The sequence below is a fragment of the Oncorhynchus masou genome, chromosome 22 (assembly GCF_036934945.1).
Source record: "Oncorhynchus masou masou isolate Uvic2021 chromosome 22, UVic_Omas_1.1, whole genome shotgun sequence".
Taxonomy (NCBI): Eukaryota; Metazoa; Chordata; class Actinopteri; order Salmoniformes; family Salmonidae; genus Oncorhynchus; species Oncorhynchus masou.
The window spans coordinates 27,691,892-27,706,101 of NC_088233.1; the positions used below are offsets into that span (position 1 = coordinate 27,691,892).

The 14,210-nt window shown below is 44.6% G+C and overlaps 1 protein-coding gene across 7 annotated transcripts in view; it reads left to right on the forward strand.

The window, feature by feature from the left end:
• Positions 1-14,210, forward strand: part of LOC135509264 (NACHT, LRR and PYD domains-containing protein 3-like) — a 29,314-nt gene that overhangs the window by 7,261 nt on the left and 7,843 nt on the right. For 5 of the 7 annotated variants that reach the window (XM_064929769.1, XM_064929771.1, XM_064929775.1 and 2 more), the window contains 15 exons: positions 2,283-2,360; positions 2,438-2,551; positions 2,629-2,742; positions 3,327-3,411; positions 3,502-3,724; positions 3,846-5,661; positions 5,817-5,990; positions 6,231-6,404; positions 6,793-6,966; positions 7,185-7,358; positions 7,649-7,822; positions 8,015-8,188; positions 11,621-11,794; positions 11,944-12,117; positions 12,317-12,493. In XM_064929769.1, coding sequence (XP_064785841.1) covers positions 2,283-2,360; positions 2,438-2,551; positions 2,629-2,742; positions 3,327-3,411; positions 3,502-3,724; positions 3,846-5,661; positions 5,817-5,990; positions 6,231-6,404; positions 6,793-6,966; positions 7,185-7,358; positions 7,649-7,822; positions 8,015-8,188; positions 11,621-11,794; positions 11,944-12,117; positions 12,317-12,493 — 3,999 coding nt within the window. Of the gene's footprint in view, positions 1-2,282; positions 2,361-2,437; positions 2,552-2,603; positions 2,743-3,326; positions 3,412-3,501; positions 3,725-3,845; positions 5,662-5,816; positions 5,991-6,230; positions 6,405-6,792; positions 6,967-7,184; positions 7,359-7,648; positions 7,823-8,014; positions 8,189-11,620; positions 11,795-11,943; positions 12,118-12,316; positions 12,494-14,210 lie in introns of those variants that run through there. The other 2 variants (XM_064929774.1, XM_064929772.1) reach the window with 2 other exon arrangements.

Consider the following 14,210-nt stretch of genomic DNA (forward strand, 5'->3'; position numbering starts at 1 on the left):
GGGAGAACTTGCACAATTGGTGTCTGACTAAATACTTTTTTGCCCCACTGTATTTGATACACTGCCGATTTGACAGGTTTTCCTACTGTAATTTTTATCATGGATACACTTCAACTGTGAGAGACGGAAGAGAGACGGAATCTAAAACAAAAATCCAGAAAATCACATTGTATGATTTTTAGTAATAAATTTGCATTTTATTGCATGACATAAGTATTTGATATCAGAAAAGCATAACTTAATATTTGGTACAGAAACCTTTGTTTGCAATTACAGAGATCATACTTTTCCTGTAGTTCTTGACCAGGTTTGCAGCAGGGATTTTGGCCCACTCCTCCAGGTTTCAGGGGCTGTCGCTGGGCAACACGGACATTCAGCTCCCTCCAAAGTTTTTCTATATGGTTCAGGTCTGGAGACCAGGCCATTCCAGGACCTTGACATGCTTCTTTTTTAAAATATATTTTCTATTTTATTTTAGCCCCTTTTTTCTCCCCAATTTTGTGGTATCCAATTGTTAGTAGTTACTATCTTGTCTCATCGCTACAACTCCCGTACGGGCTCGGGAGAGACGAAGGTCGAAAGTCATGTGTCATCCGAAACACAACCCAACCAAGCCGCACTGCTTCTTAACACAGTGCGCATCCAACCCGGAAGCCAGCCGTGTCGGAGGAAACACTGAGGAAACACTGAGGAAACACTGAGGAAACACTGAGGAAACACCGTGCACCTGGTGACCTTGGTTAGCGTGCACTGCGCCCGGTCCGCCACAGGAGTCGCTGGTGCATGATGAGACAAGGATATCCCTACTGGCCAAGCCAGACAATGTTAGGCCAATTGTGCTTCTCCTCACAGACCTCCCGGTTGCGGCCGGCTGCGACAGAGCCTGGGCGTGAACCCGGGTCTCTGGTGGCACAGCTAGTGCTGCAGTGCAGTGCTCTAGAACACTGCTCCACCCGGGAGGCCCTTGAGATGCTTCTCACGGAGCTACTCCTTAGTTGCTCGAGCTGCATGTTTCGGGTCGTTATCATGCTGGAAGACCCAGCCACGACCCATCTTCAATGCTCTTACTGAGGGAAGGAGGTTGTTGGCCAAGATCTCGCGATACATGGCCCCATCCTCCCCTCAATACGGTGCAGTCGTCCTGTCCCCTTTGCAGAAAAGCATCCCCAAAGAATGATGTTTCCACCTCCATGCTTCACGGTTGGGATGGTGTTATTGGGGTTGTACTCATCCTTCTTCTTCCTCCAAACACGGCGAGTGGAGTTTAGACCAAAAAGCTATATTTTTGTCTCATCAGACCACACGACCTTCTCCCATTCCTCCTCTGGATCATCCAGATGTTCAATGGCAAACTTCAGACGGGCCTGGACATGCGCTGGCTTGAGCAGGGGGACCTTGCGTGCGCTGCAGGATTTCTAATCCATGACGGCGTAGTGTGTTACTAATGGTTTTCTTTGAGACTGTGGTCCCAGCTCTCTTCATGTCATTGACCGTGTAGTTCTGGGCTGATCTCTCACCTTCCTCATGATCATTGATGCCCCACGAGGTGAGATCTTGCATGGAGCCCCAGACCGAGGGTGATTGGTTCTGGGATTGGTTCTGCTGCTTTCCTAGTGTGAGAGTGAAGAAGACTTACAACAGCAGTTAGTTTATTCATGTACTCAAGATGGTCACACATTATCTATCGGTCAGTCATATGTCTCACCCCTGGGGTGTTCATTGGTGGTCTTGTTAACATTTCATAAGGTGTACACCCAATACCTTTGTTAAGCTGCTGCGCATTTTCATGAGACGAGGTAATCCCTCTACCCATGTCATTCCTGTGGAATGGCATAGTTTGACAAGGGAGCATTTCATGTTCCTCTTAGCCCTCAGTAACTCTCGTTACTCCGCGGTTGATAGATGGACACAAACTTCTGGTCAGTCAACATCCATCATTTTGGCCATTTGGTTAACCACACCTCCTATGAGATGGGTCCCATTGTCTGTAGACAAACCTCAGGTATTCCAAACCTGAGTATAATTTTGCTACTGTTCGCGCAATGCAGTTGGATGGTTCCACCCACCTGATAAACCTGTCAATTATCACCAGGCAGTATCTCTTTTCTTTTTGCTCTATCATGTCTAAAATCCATAGCTATGTTGACAAAAGATCCTTTTGGAGTGGGGAACTTCCCTGGTTGCAGTTGAGTTCCCTTGTCTATATTATATTACAAACATGTCGCACAACGATAAATGAACTGCTTTACGTGCCAATTCAAATTTCAAACATTCTCCTCCAGCTGTGTGTCTATGAAGAGTGATGGGTCCATGGGACAGCCAATCAACTTCAGAGAGGATGCCCTCTCTACAGAACAAAGGTAAAGCAACTAGTGGTGTCTGTTTTTTCCCTGTAGTTCTCAACATGATTAGAAAATAGCAATGTGCATTTTGACAGGGTCCAGCAGGAGAAACCATACTCACCTATGCCCAGCGGTGTGTTTATGAAGAGTGATGGGTCCATGGGACAGCCAATCAACTTCAGAGAGGATGTCCTCTCTACAGAACAAAGGTAAAGCAACTAGTGGTGTCTGTTTTTTCCCTGTAGTTCTCAACATGATTAGAAAATAGCAACGTGCATTTTGACAGGGTCCAGCAGGAGAAACCATACTCACCTATGCCCAGCTGTGTGTCTATGAAGAGTGATGGGTCCATGGGACAGCCAATCAACTTCAGAGAGGATGTCCTCTCTACAGAACAAAGGTAAAGCAACTCGTGGTGTCTGTTTTTTCCCTGTAGTTCTCAACATGAAGAGTGATTGGTCCATGGGACAGCCAATCAACTTCAGAGAAGGAGAGGCTAGAACGTTCTAGCTATACTAAAATATTAACTTATTTCTGGCTCTCTTTTTCTCATTAACATGCACTTTTTAGTTTTTTTAAGCTCATTACACTCTTCAATATATTAGTATTTTTGTATTGTAAACATTTTAGACCAGGGATCCTCCACTACATTCAGCCACAGGGCCCTTTTTCTTTTTTTCTTGAGCGAATGGTCAGGAGGCCAAAAGATGATTACAAATTATTTGTACACTGCAAATTGACAGAAAGAAGCCCAAACCAATATAAAATGTGTATGCCTTGCTAACATTTGTATACGATCACATATATCCCTATTATGCATGGGAATTAAAATCACTTGGAGCTGATTTGCTGGTGTTTTTACAATCTTCTATGTCCAACAATAAAAATCCTATAAAAAAAAGAAAAAATCTATTCAACTTATTTTTTTATCAGATAAGTTGGGGGGCAAATAAAATCACCGCCTATCTCACATTATGTCCACAGAGACCAACAGGAAATATCAAAGTCCGAGACCCTGAATGATCAGTCTACCCAGAGTCAGCTAACAGACCTCTCCTCCATATTCAAGGTATACTGAAATTGATATTACCATTGAACATCTAGACATATTGCAGATTGCACCTTATTCAAGGTTTTAACTTTATTCCTTTAATTCCAGTTGCTTGAGCAACATATCATCAGTTTTGTGAAAAGTGAGTTGAAGAGGTGGAAGAGGCTTCTGACTCCAGATTACCCAGAAAGCTTTGACAGTCAGGAGGAAGATCAGGAAGTGGTGGATGCTGAACATCAGGAGAGCAGTGCCAGATCGGAGACTCTTAATATCACACTGCACATCCTGAGGAACATGAACCAGAAGGAACTTGCTGATACACTTGAGAAATGTAAGAGCTCTGCCAAACACTCAATTGTTGATCACAGTCCTATATGTTTTTCATATCAATCATTATTTACAAATAGTATGTGATTTAATGATATCTTAAACATCCTTGCATTTCCATTCAGACGAGCGTCATGATAGGTGCCAACATAAGCTCAAATCCAACCTGAGAAAAAAGTGTGAGCGTGTCTTTGAAGGAATTGCTAAGCAGGGGAAACCTACAATCTTAAATAAGATCTACACAGAGCTCTACATCACAGAGGGCGGAAGTGGAGAAGTCAACAAAGAACATGAGGTGAGACGGATTGAGACAGCATCCAGGAGACCAGTAGAGCAAGAGATGCCAATCAAATGCAACGACATATTCAAACCCTTACCTGGACAAGTCAAACCTATCAGAACTGTGCTGACAAAGGGAGTCGCTGGCATTGGAAAAACGATCTCTGTGCAAAAGTTTATTCTGGACTGGGCTGAAGGAAAAGCAAATCAGGACGCCCACTTCATATTTCCTCTTACTTTCCGGGAGCTGAATTTGATGAAGGTAGAAAAACACAGTTTGATGGACCTCCTCAATCATTTTTTCATGGAGACAAAAGAATCAGGAATGTCTATCTCTGACAAGTACAATGCTTTGTTTGTCTTGGACGGTTTGGATGAGTGTCGACTACCTCTAGACTTCCAGAACAATGAGAGCTGTTTTGATGTCACAGAGTCAACCTCAGTGGACGTGCTTCTAACAAACCTCATCAAGGGGAATCTGCTTCCATCTGCTCTCCTCTGGATAACCTCCCGACCAGCGGCAGCCAATCAGATCCCTCCTGAGTATGTGGACCAGGTGACAGAGATACGAGGGTTCAATGACCCACAGAAGGAGGAGTACTTCAGGAAAAGAATCAGCGATGTGACCCTGGCCAACAAAATCATCACACACTTGAAGTCATCAAGGAGCCTCCACATCATGTGCCACATACCAGTGTTCTGTTGGATTTCAGCCACTGTTCTACAAAGATTTTTGGCTGGAGCAGAGAGTGGAGAGATCCCCAAAACTCTGTCAAAAATGTACATGCACTTCATAATGTTCCAGATAAAACAGAAGAATCTGAAATATCATGGCGACAATGTCATTGATCCCCACTGGGATAAAGAGATGATTCTGTCACTGGGAAAACTGGCATATGAGCAGCTGGAAACAGGCAACCTGATCTTCTATGAAGAGGACCTGACAGAGTGTGGCGTTGATGTCAGAGAGGCATCTGTGTACTCTGGAGTGTGCACTGAGGTCTTCAGGGAGGAGTTTGGGCTGCATCAAGGGAAGGTTTATTGCTTTGTGCATCTGAGCATCCAGGAATGTCTTGCAGCTTTTTATAGGTTTCTCTCTTTCAATGATGACTTCAACACAACAAAAAACAATCAGCAGTCCATCCCCAAGAATCTGAAGAGGCGAGTCAAAATAATGCCTGCAATTCACTTCTATCAGAATGCAGTGGATAAGGCACTACAGAGTGAGAATGGCCACCTGGATCTTTTCCTCCGCTTCCTTCTTGGCCTCTCGCTGCCATCAAATCAGGCTATCTTTCGAGGCCTACTGAAATGGACAGGAGGTCGCTCAAAGATTGACACGGAAACAGTTGAGGTCAACAAGAAAACAATTGATTACATCAAGGAGAAGATCCGAGAGAATGCCTCTTCAGAGAAGTGCATCAATCTGTTTCACTGTCTAAATGAAATGAATGACCCAACCCTAGTGCAGGAGATTCAGAGCTACCTGAGCTCAGGAAATGTCTCAGGAGCCAAACTCTCACCTGCACATTGGTCAGCTCTCGCCTTTGTGTTGCTGACTTCAGCAGAGGAGCTGGGTGTATTTGACTTGAAGCAATTTAGTGGATCAGATGAGGCTCTTCTGAGGCTGCTGCCAGTGGTTAAGGCATCCAAAACGGCTCTGTAAATAATGTCCCTGTGTAATGCAAGCAGACATGAGCCAATCATGCTCCTTCATTCAACTGAATCCTCTCTAACAACATTTCCCAGTTTCATGAGATAGCAAAGCTAGTGGGGATGAATGACTTTTATACTTTTTTACTCAAATTTTCTTCCAGGTTAAATAAGTGTAGCCTCTCAGTGATGTCCTGTGGAGCCCTTGCCTCAGCTCTCTGCTCAAGCTCCTCTAGTCTGATAAAGCTGGACCTGAGTGACAATGACCTCCAGGATTCGGGAGTGGAGCTGCTCTCTACAGGCCTGGATAATCCGCGGTGTAAACTGGAGACATTGAGGTAGGCTACTTTCCCTGAGAGATGTAGGCTACTTTCCCTGAGAGATGTCTGGGCCTGTATTCACAAAACCTTTTATCATTAAGAATGATTTTTTTTTTTTTTGTGAAATCTCATTTGTTAATTCAAAATCAATCTAAACAAGTTAAGAGTTTTTTTTCACTGGCCACTTTTGCCATGGAGGAATCAAATTAGTGTGGCATTGTATTGAGTGTAAAGAGTGAATAGATTTTCTCTCTGCAGCCTGTCAGCCTGTGGCGTCACAGAGGAAGGCTGTGCTTCTCTGGCCTCAGCTCTGAGATCAAACCCCTCTCGGCTGAGAGAGCTGGACCTGAGCTACAATAACCCAGGAGACTCAGGAGTGAAGCTGCTCTCTACTGTCCTAGAGAATCCAAGTTGTAAACTGGAGACATTAAGGTGGGGTCATTTCTCTGTTTTATATATATATATATATATATATATATATATACATATCTCTATAGTCTTCATGTTTCTAAATGACTCTGGGCCTGCATTCACAAAATCTCTTATCACTAAGAAGTATTCTCTAATGTTTTTTTTTGTATGTGTGAAAATCTTTTATCAATTATCATTATTTTGTCCTAAGTGTAATAATTTACCTGATAGTAAGTTCTGAAAACCATGAGACTTAATAAACCTGCAATGAGAGTATTCAAAAGTAATCTATACAAATTAGGAGTCATCTTTACTGCCCTCAGTTGCCATGGAAGAATAAAACAAAGAATGTAATGTGTGTAGCATTGTATTGAGTGTTAAGAATTTAAAAGACTTTCTTTCTCTGCAGCCTGTCAGCCTGTGGCGTCACAGAGGAAGGCTGTGCTTCTCTGGCCTCAGCTCTGAGATCAAACCCCTCTCAGCTGAGAGAGCTGGACCTGAGCTACAATAACCCAGGAGACTCAGGAGTGAAGCTCCTATATGCTGTACTGGAGGATCCACACTGTAAACTGGAGATACTGAGGTCAGTGTAAATAAAAAAAAACATTGTTTTAATGCTGATCATATAGTCATTGATACTTTCAATAGATTACACGACACACTCTATGATACATTGGGTTACTGTCATGGTCTAACGTATTAAAATAATTTAGAATATTGAATAATTTGCTGTGGTAATTTCACAGATTTATACATCTCGGTTGACAGTGAGAGAGTGATTGATCTGTTGTCTCTGTGTAGGCTGTCAAACTGTGATTTCACAAACAAAGATTGTGCTTCTCCGACTTTAACTCTAAAGTCAAACCCCTCTCACCTGAGAGAGCTGGATCTGAGCTACAATAACCCAGGAGACTCAGGAATTAAGCTACTTTCTACTGTACTGGAGGATTCTCACTGTAAACTGAAGACACTGAGGTGAATACGGTCATAACAAACTAAACTAATGTTAATTGATATAAAACATTTTAACATTTTCATTGATATTTTTATCTTATTTGAATTAATATTATCTAAACCTTTTGTACTAGATACAGTATCATACTAAACAGATGTCATATAGAAATGTACCTAGTGCATAGATCATGTTCAATAAGCTGGTGTTTAGACCAGTACATGCCCCCCGCCAAGTACATGTCTGCCTCTTAATTTGTTCTGCGATGTGTTGAAATGGTCTAATAGACAAGCGGCTGTTTCTCTTACCGCAGGTTGTCAAACTGTAGAATCACAGAGAAAAGCTGTACTTCTCTGGCATCAGCTCTGAGATCTAACCCCTCACATTTGAGAGAGCTGGATTTGAGTGGGAATAACCCAGGAGACTCAGGAGTAAAGCTGCTCTCTACTGTACTGGAGAATCCACACTGTAAACTGCAGACATTGAGGTGAGTGTGGAATTTGAGGACATTTTCCACTAACTTTTTTTTCTCATTCTTTTATATCCACTGTTTATTTGGTCCGAAAAAGTTACATTTGCATTTTTGTAGTTGTTAATTGAATAGCTTTGAATATGAATTGAAATTAGAACCGTATTTTATGTTGAAAAGTTTCGGACTGAAATATAATTTTCTCTCAAGGCTATCGTGCTGTCGAATCTCAGAGGATAGCTGTGCTTCTCTAGCTTCAGCTCTAAGGTCAAACCCTTCTCACTTGATAGAGCTGGACCTGAATGACAATGAACCAGGAGATTCAGGAGTGATGCTGCTCTCGGCTGTATTGGAGGATCCACACTGTAAACTGGAGACACTAAGGTGAGAATGGAGGTTTGGGGTCTGTACTTCCAAATACTTTACTCCAAGCTAAACCAAGTTCACTTTAAACAATAATTTGACCGATTTCACCTGGGGATAACTGAATATGCTTAACTGAATATTTTCTTAACCAATATTTTATAATAATCATGACATTGGTCACACCTTTCACCATTTGAATATAAGTCCATATGTACTGTGTGTATTGACGTAAACACAATGTCATGTTTTATAATGATAATGTTTGAACGGCCCATTTTAAAATGACTCCCTTTGTAATGGAGCACATGCCAATGACACAGAAACAAATAACGGGTCGGAGAAAGACTCTTTTATTGTATCTCTTCATGGTATAGCCAAGAATCCCAAAACAAAAGAGGATATGTTGGATTGAGTAGCGCGTTCCGTTTGCCAACAATACTTTGACGTAAGGCGCAAAAGTCGAGTGTTAGTTGTGCAAGCCAGTTCGTAAAAAAAATTAACCATGTTTTTACCATGTATAAATAAAGCTGCCCATTTTAAACGTACATGCTCTAGCAATGTGAAATATATTATCAGAATAATGATTGAAGTGTTGGTAGAGTATAATTCTATATTTTAACCTACCTTGTGTGTTTGTCTGAAGTGAATATGTATTGTGTGACTTAAAGTAGAAGTTATGGCACAAGTTGTTGAAGTGTGTGTTTATGATGTTATATGTCCATGGGAAATTATGCATTTATGGTAGGAATGTGTTTTGGGGCTATAATGATGGAACATTCCTAGTTGAAGGGAGTTCCTGGAAAGAGTACTTAGGTGCTCAGTTGTCTTTTGCCTGGGGGAGAGCAGGCTGGGCAGATAACAGGTTGGCTAGAGTAGAGTTAGACCTGGGGGAGAGCAGGCTGGGCAGGTAACAGGTTGGCTAGAGTAGAGTTAGACCTGGGGGAGAGCAGGCTGGGCAGGTAACAGGTTGGCTAGAGTAGAGTTAGACCTGGGGGAGAGCAGGCTGGGCAGGTAACAGGTTGGCTAGAGTAGAGTTAGACCTGGGGAGAGCAGGCTGGGCAGATAACAGGTTGGCTAGAGTAGAGTTAGACCTGGGGGAGAGCAGGCTGGGCAGGTAACAGGTTGGCTAGAGTAGAGTTAGACCTGGGGGAGAGCAGGCTGGGCAGGTAACAGGTTGGCTAGAGTAGAGTTAGACCTGGGGGAGAGCAGGCTGGGCAGGTAACAGGTTGGCTAGAGTAGAGTTAGACCTGGGGGAGAGCAGGCTGGGCAGGTAACAGGTTGGCTAGAGTAGAGTTAGACCTGGGAGAGAGCAGGCTGGGCAGGTAACAGGTTGGCTAGAGTAGAGTTAGACCTGGGGGAGAGCAGGCTGGGCAGGTAACAGGTTGGCTAGAGTAGAGTTAGACCTGGGGGAGAGCAGGCTGGGCAGGTAACAGGTTGGCTCGAGTAGAGTTAGACCTGGGGGAGAGCAGGCTGGGCAGGTAACAGGTTGGCCAGAGTAGAGTTAGACCTGGGGGAGAGCAGGCTGGGCAGGTAACAGGTTAGCTAGAGTAGAGTTAGACCTGGGGGAGAGCAGGCTGGGCAGGTAACAGGTTGGCTAGAGTAGAGTTAAACCTGGGGGAAAGCAGGCTGGGCAGGTAACAGGTTGGCTAGAGTTACACCTGGGGGAAAGCAGCCTGGACAGGTAACAGGTAGGCTCGAGTAGAGTTATACCTGGGGGGAGCAGGCTGGGCAGGTAACAGGTTGGCTAGAGTAGAGTTAGACCTGGGAGAGAGCAGGCTGGGCAGGTAACAGGTTGGCTAGAGTAGAGTTAGACCTGGGGGAGAGCAGGCTGGGCAGGTAACAGGTTGGCTAGAGTAGAGTTAGACCTGGGGGAGAGCAGGCTGGGCAGGTAACAGGTTGGCTAGAGTAGAGTTAGACCTGGGGGAGAGCAGGCTGGGCAGGTAACAGGTTGGCTAGAGTAGAGTTAGACCTGGGGGAGAGCAGGCTGGGCAGGTAACAGGTTGGCTAGAGTAGAGTTAGACCTGGGGGAGAGCAGGCTGGGCAGGTAACAGGTTTGCTAGAGTTAAACCTGGGGGAGAGCAGGCTGGGCAGGTAACAGGTTGGCTAGAGTAGAGTTAGACCTGGGGGAGAGCAGGTTGGCTAGAGTAGAGTTATACTTGGGGGAGAGCAGCCTGGACAGGTAACAGGTTGGCTAGAGTAGAGTTAGACCTGGGGGAGAGTAGCCTGGACAGGTAACAGGTTTGCTAGAGTTAAACCTGGGGGAGAGCAGGCTGGACAGGTAACAGGTTGGCTAGAGTTACACCTGGGGAAAGCAGCCTGGACAGGTAACAGGTAGGCTCGAGTAGAGTTATACCTGGGGGGGAGCAGGCTGGGTAGGTAACAGGTTGGCTAGAGTTACACCTGGGGGAGAGCAGGCTGGGCAGGTAACAGGTTGGCTAGAGTAGAGTTATACCTGGGGGAGAGCAGCCTGGACAGGTAACAGGTTGGCTAGAGTAGAGTGAGAGCAGCCTGGACAGGTAACAGGTTGGCTAGAGTAGAGTTATACCTGGGGGAGAGCAGGCTGACAGGTAACAGGTTGGCTAGAGTTACACCTGGGGGAGAGCAGCCTGGACAGGTAACAGGTTGGCGAGAGTTACACCTGGGGGAGAGCAGGCTGGGCAGGTAACAGGTTGGCTAGAGTAGAGTTACACCTGGTGGAAAGCAGCCTGGACAGGTAACAGGTAGGCTAGAGTAGAGTTAGACCTGGGGGAGAGAAGGCTGGGCAGGTAACAGGTTGGCTAGAGTAGAGTTATACCTGGGGGAGAGCAGCCTGGACAGGTAACAGGTTGGCTAGAGTAGAGTTATACCTGGGAGAGAGCAGGCTGGACAGGTAACAGGTTGGCTAGAGTTACACCTGGGGGAGAGCAGGCTGGGCAGGTAACAGGTTGGCTAGAGTAGAGTTATACATGGGAGAGAGCAGGCTGGACAGGTAACAGGTTGGCTAGAGTTACACCTGGGGGAGAGCAGGCTGGGCAGGTAACAGGTTGGCTAGAGTAGAGTTATACATGGGAGAGAGCAGGCTGGACAGGTAACAGGTTGGCTAGAGTTACACCTGGGGGAGAGCAGGCTGGGCAGGTAACAGGTTGGCTAGAGTTACACCTGGGGGAGAGCAGGCTGGGCAGGTAACAGGTTGGCTAGAGTAGAGTTATACCTGGGAGAGAGCAGGCTGGACAGGTAACAGGTTGGCTAGAGTAGAGTTAGACCTGGGAGAGAGCAGGCTGGACAGGTAACAGGTTGGCTAGAGTAGAGTTAGACCTGGGAGAGAGCAGGCTGGACAGGTAACAGGTTGGCTAGAGTAGTTACAGTTTTGTTGTAGGTATTAGAGTTGTTGCCAGAATAGTTTCTACTGAGAATACAGTAGTCTACTGTTTTCATAAAAAAATTTTTTTTAACTTTTCTCTTATTCTGCAGTCTATCATGGTGTGTTGTCAAAGAAGGCGGTTTTGGTTTTCTGGCTTCAGCTCTGATGTCAAACCCCTCACATCTGAGAGTGCTGGACTTGAGCAAAAACACCTTAGGAGACTCTGCAGTGATGATGCTCTCTGCTGTACTGAAGGATCCACATTGTAAATTGGAGAGACTTAGGTAAATACTGTCACAACTCACTAACTAAAACAATAATAATTGTTCCAATGTCATGCTATATTAGGCTTTAGATGTTTTCAGTTGAGATATTTGGACATTTATTCCTATGTTATTTTATGTGTAGTGAAGAAATCCCTCTTCCTTTGCAGGCTGTCACACTGTAGTGTCACACAGGAAGGCTGTACCTTTCTGGCTTCAGCTCTGAGGTCAAACCCCTCACACCTGAGAGAGCTGGATCTGGACTGGAATTCAGAAGTAAAATTAGGAGTGAAGGAGCTCTCTGTGGTGCTGGATGATCCACTCTGTCGATTGGAAACACTGAGGTGTGGATATGATAAACAATATTTCCAGAACCACCTTATTTTAGTTGCAGTTGTTGTAGTGTTAATGATGAATAATATACACCATTTTAGCAGGTGCTTTATCCAACGGGATTTTCTGTACAGTGAGTGCATCAGGCTTGGGGTCAATTCCAGTATGTCAGTTTTACAGTGAGGTAAAGAAAAGCTTCTCTGTCTGCAGGCTGGTAGCTTGTAGTGTCACAGAGGAAGGCTTTTGTTCTCTGGCTTCAGCTCTAAAGTCAAACCCCTCACACCTGAGAGAGCTGGACCTGCGCTACAATTATGAAATGGCTTCATCAGGAGTGAGGCAGCTCTCTGCTGTACTGGAAGATCCACTCTGTAAATTGGAGATACTGAGGTAAAATGTGACATATTGACCATATTGTTCCTTAGATGGTACTGTAAACATCTGTTACTAGTACTATCGTATTATAGAATTTATTTGAGAAGCACATGCAGCTATGTAGGACATACTGTACAACACCACAACTATTACACTTGTTCTCTGCTTTTACTGTTACATGTTATCATTTTTTACATTATCATTCTGCTGAAGGACCAAAATGTAAAAGTATACAGTGGGGAGAACAAGTATTTGATACACTGACGATTCTGTAGGTTTTCCCTACTTACAAAGCATGTAGAGGTCTGTAATTTTTATCATAGGTAGACTTCAACTGTGAGAGACGGAATCTAAAACAACAATTCAGAACATTTTTAAGTAATTCATTTGCATTTTATTGCATGACATAAGTATTTGATACATCAGAAAAGCATAACTTAATATTTTGTACAGAAACCTTTGTTTGCAATTACAGAGATCATACGTTTCCTGTAGTTCTTGACCAGGTTTGCACACACTGCAGCAGGGATTTTGGCCCACTCCTCCATACAGACCTTCTCCAGATCCTTCAGGTTTCGGGGCTGTTGCTGGGCAATACAGACTTTCAGCTCCCTCCAAAGATTTTCTATTGGGTTCAGGTCTGGAGACTGGCTAGGCCACTCCAGGCCCTTGAGATGCTTCTTACGGAGCCACTACTTACTTGCCTTGGCTGTATGTTTCGGGTCGTTGTCATGCTGGAAGACCCAGCCACGACCCATCTTCAATGCTCTTACTGAGGGAAGGTTGTTGGCCAAGATCTCGCAATACATGGCCTCATCCATCCTCCCCTCAATACGGTGCAGTCGTCCAGTCCCCTTTGCAGAAAAGCATCCCCAAAGAATGTTTCCACCTCCATTGTTCACGGTTGGGATGGTGTTCTTGGGGTTCTACTCATCCTTCTTCTTCCTCCAAACACGGCGAGTGGAGTTTAGACCAAAAAGCTCTATTTTTGTCTCATCAGACCATATGACCTTCTCCCATTCCTCCTCTGGATCATCCAGATGATCATTGGCAAACTTCAGATGGGCTTGGACATGCGCTGGCTTGAGCAGGGGGACCTTGCGTGCACTGCAGGATTTCAATCCATGACGGCGTAGTGTGTTACTAATGGTTATCTTTGAGACTGTGGTCCCTGCTCTCATCAGGTCATTGACCAGGTCCTGTGTAGTTCTGGGCTGATCTCTCACCTTCCTCATGATCATTGATGCCCCACGAGGTGAGATCTTGCGTGGAGCCCCAGACCGAGGGTGATTGACCGTCATCTTGAACTTCTTCCATTTTCTAATAATTGCGCCAACAGTTTTTGCCTTCTCACCAAGCTGCTTGCCTATTGTCCTGTAGCCCATCCCAGCCTTGTGCAGGTCTACAATTTTTTTCCCCGATATCCTTACACAGCTCTCTGGTCTTGGCCATTGTGGAGAGGTTGGAGTCTGTTTGATTGAGCGTGTGGACAGGTGTCTTTTATACAAGTAATGAGTTCAAACCGGTGCAGTTAATACAGGTAATGAGTGGAGAACAGGAGGGCTTCTTAAAGAAAAACTAACAGGTCTGTGAGAGCCGGAATTCTTACTGGTTGGTAGGTGATCAAATACTTATGTCATGCAATAAAATGCAAATGAATTACTTAAAAATCATACAATGTGATTTTTCTGGATTTTTTCTTTAAATTCCGTCTCTCACAGTTGAAGTGTAC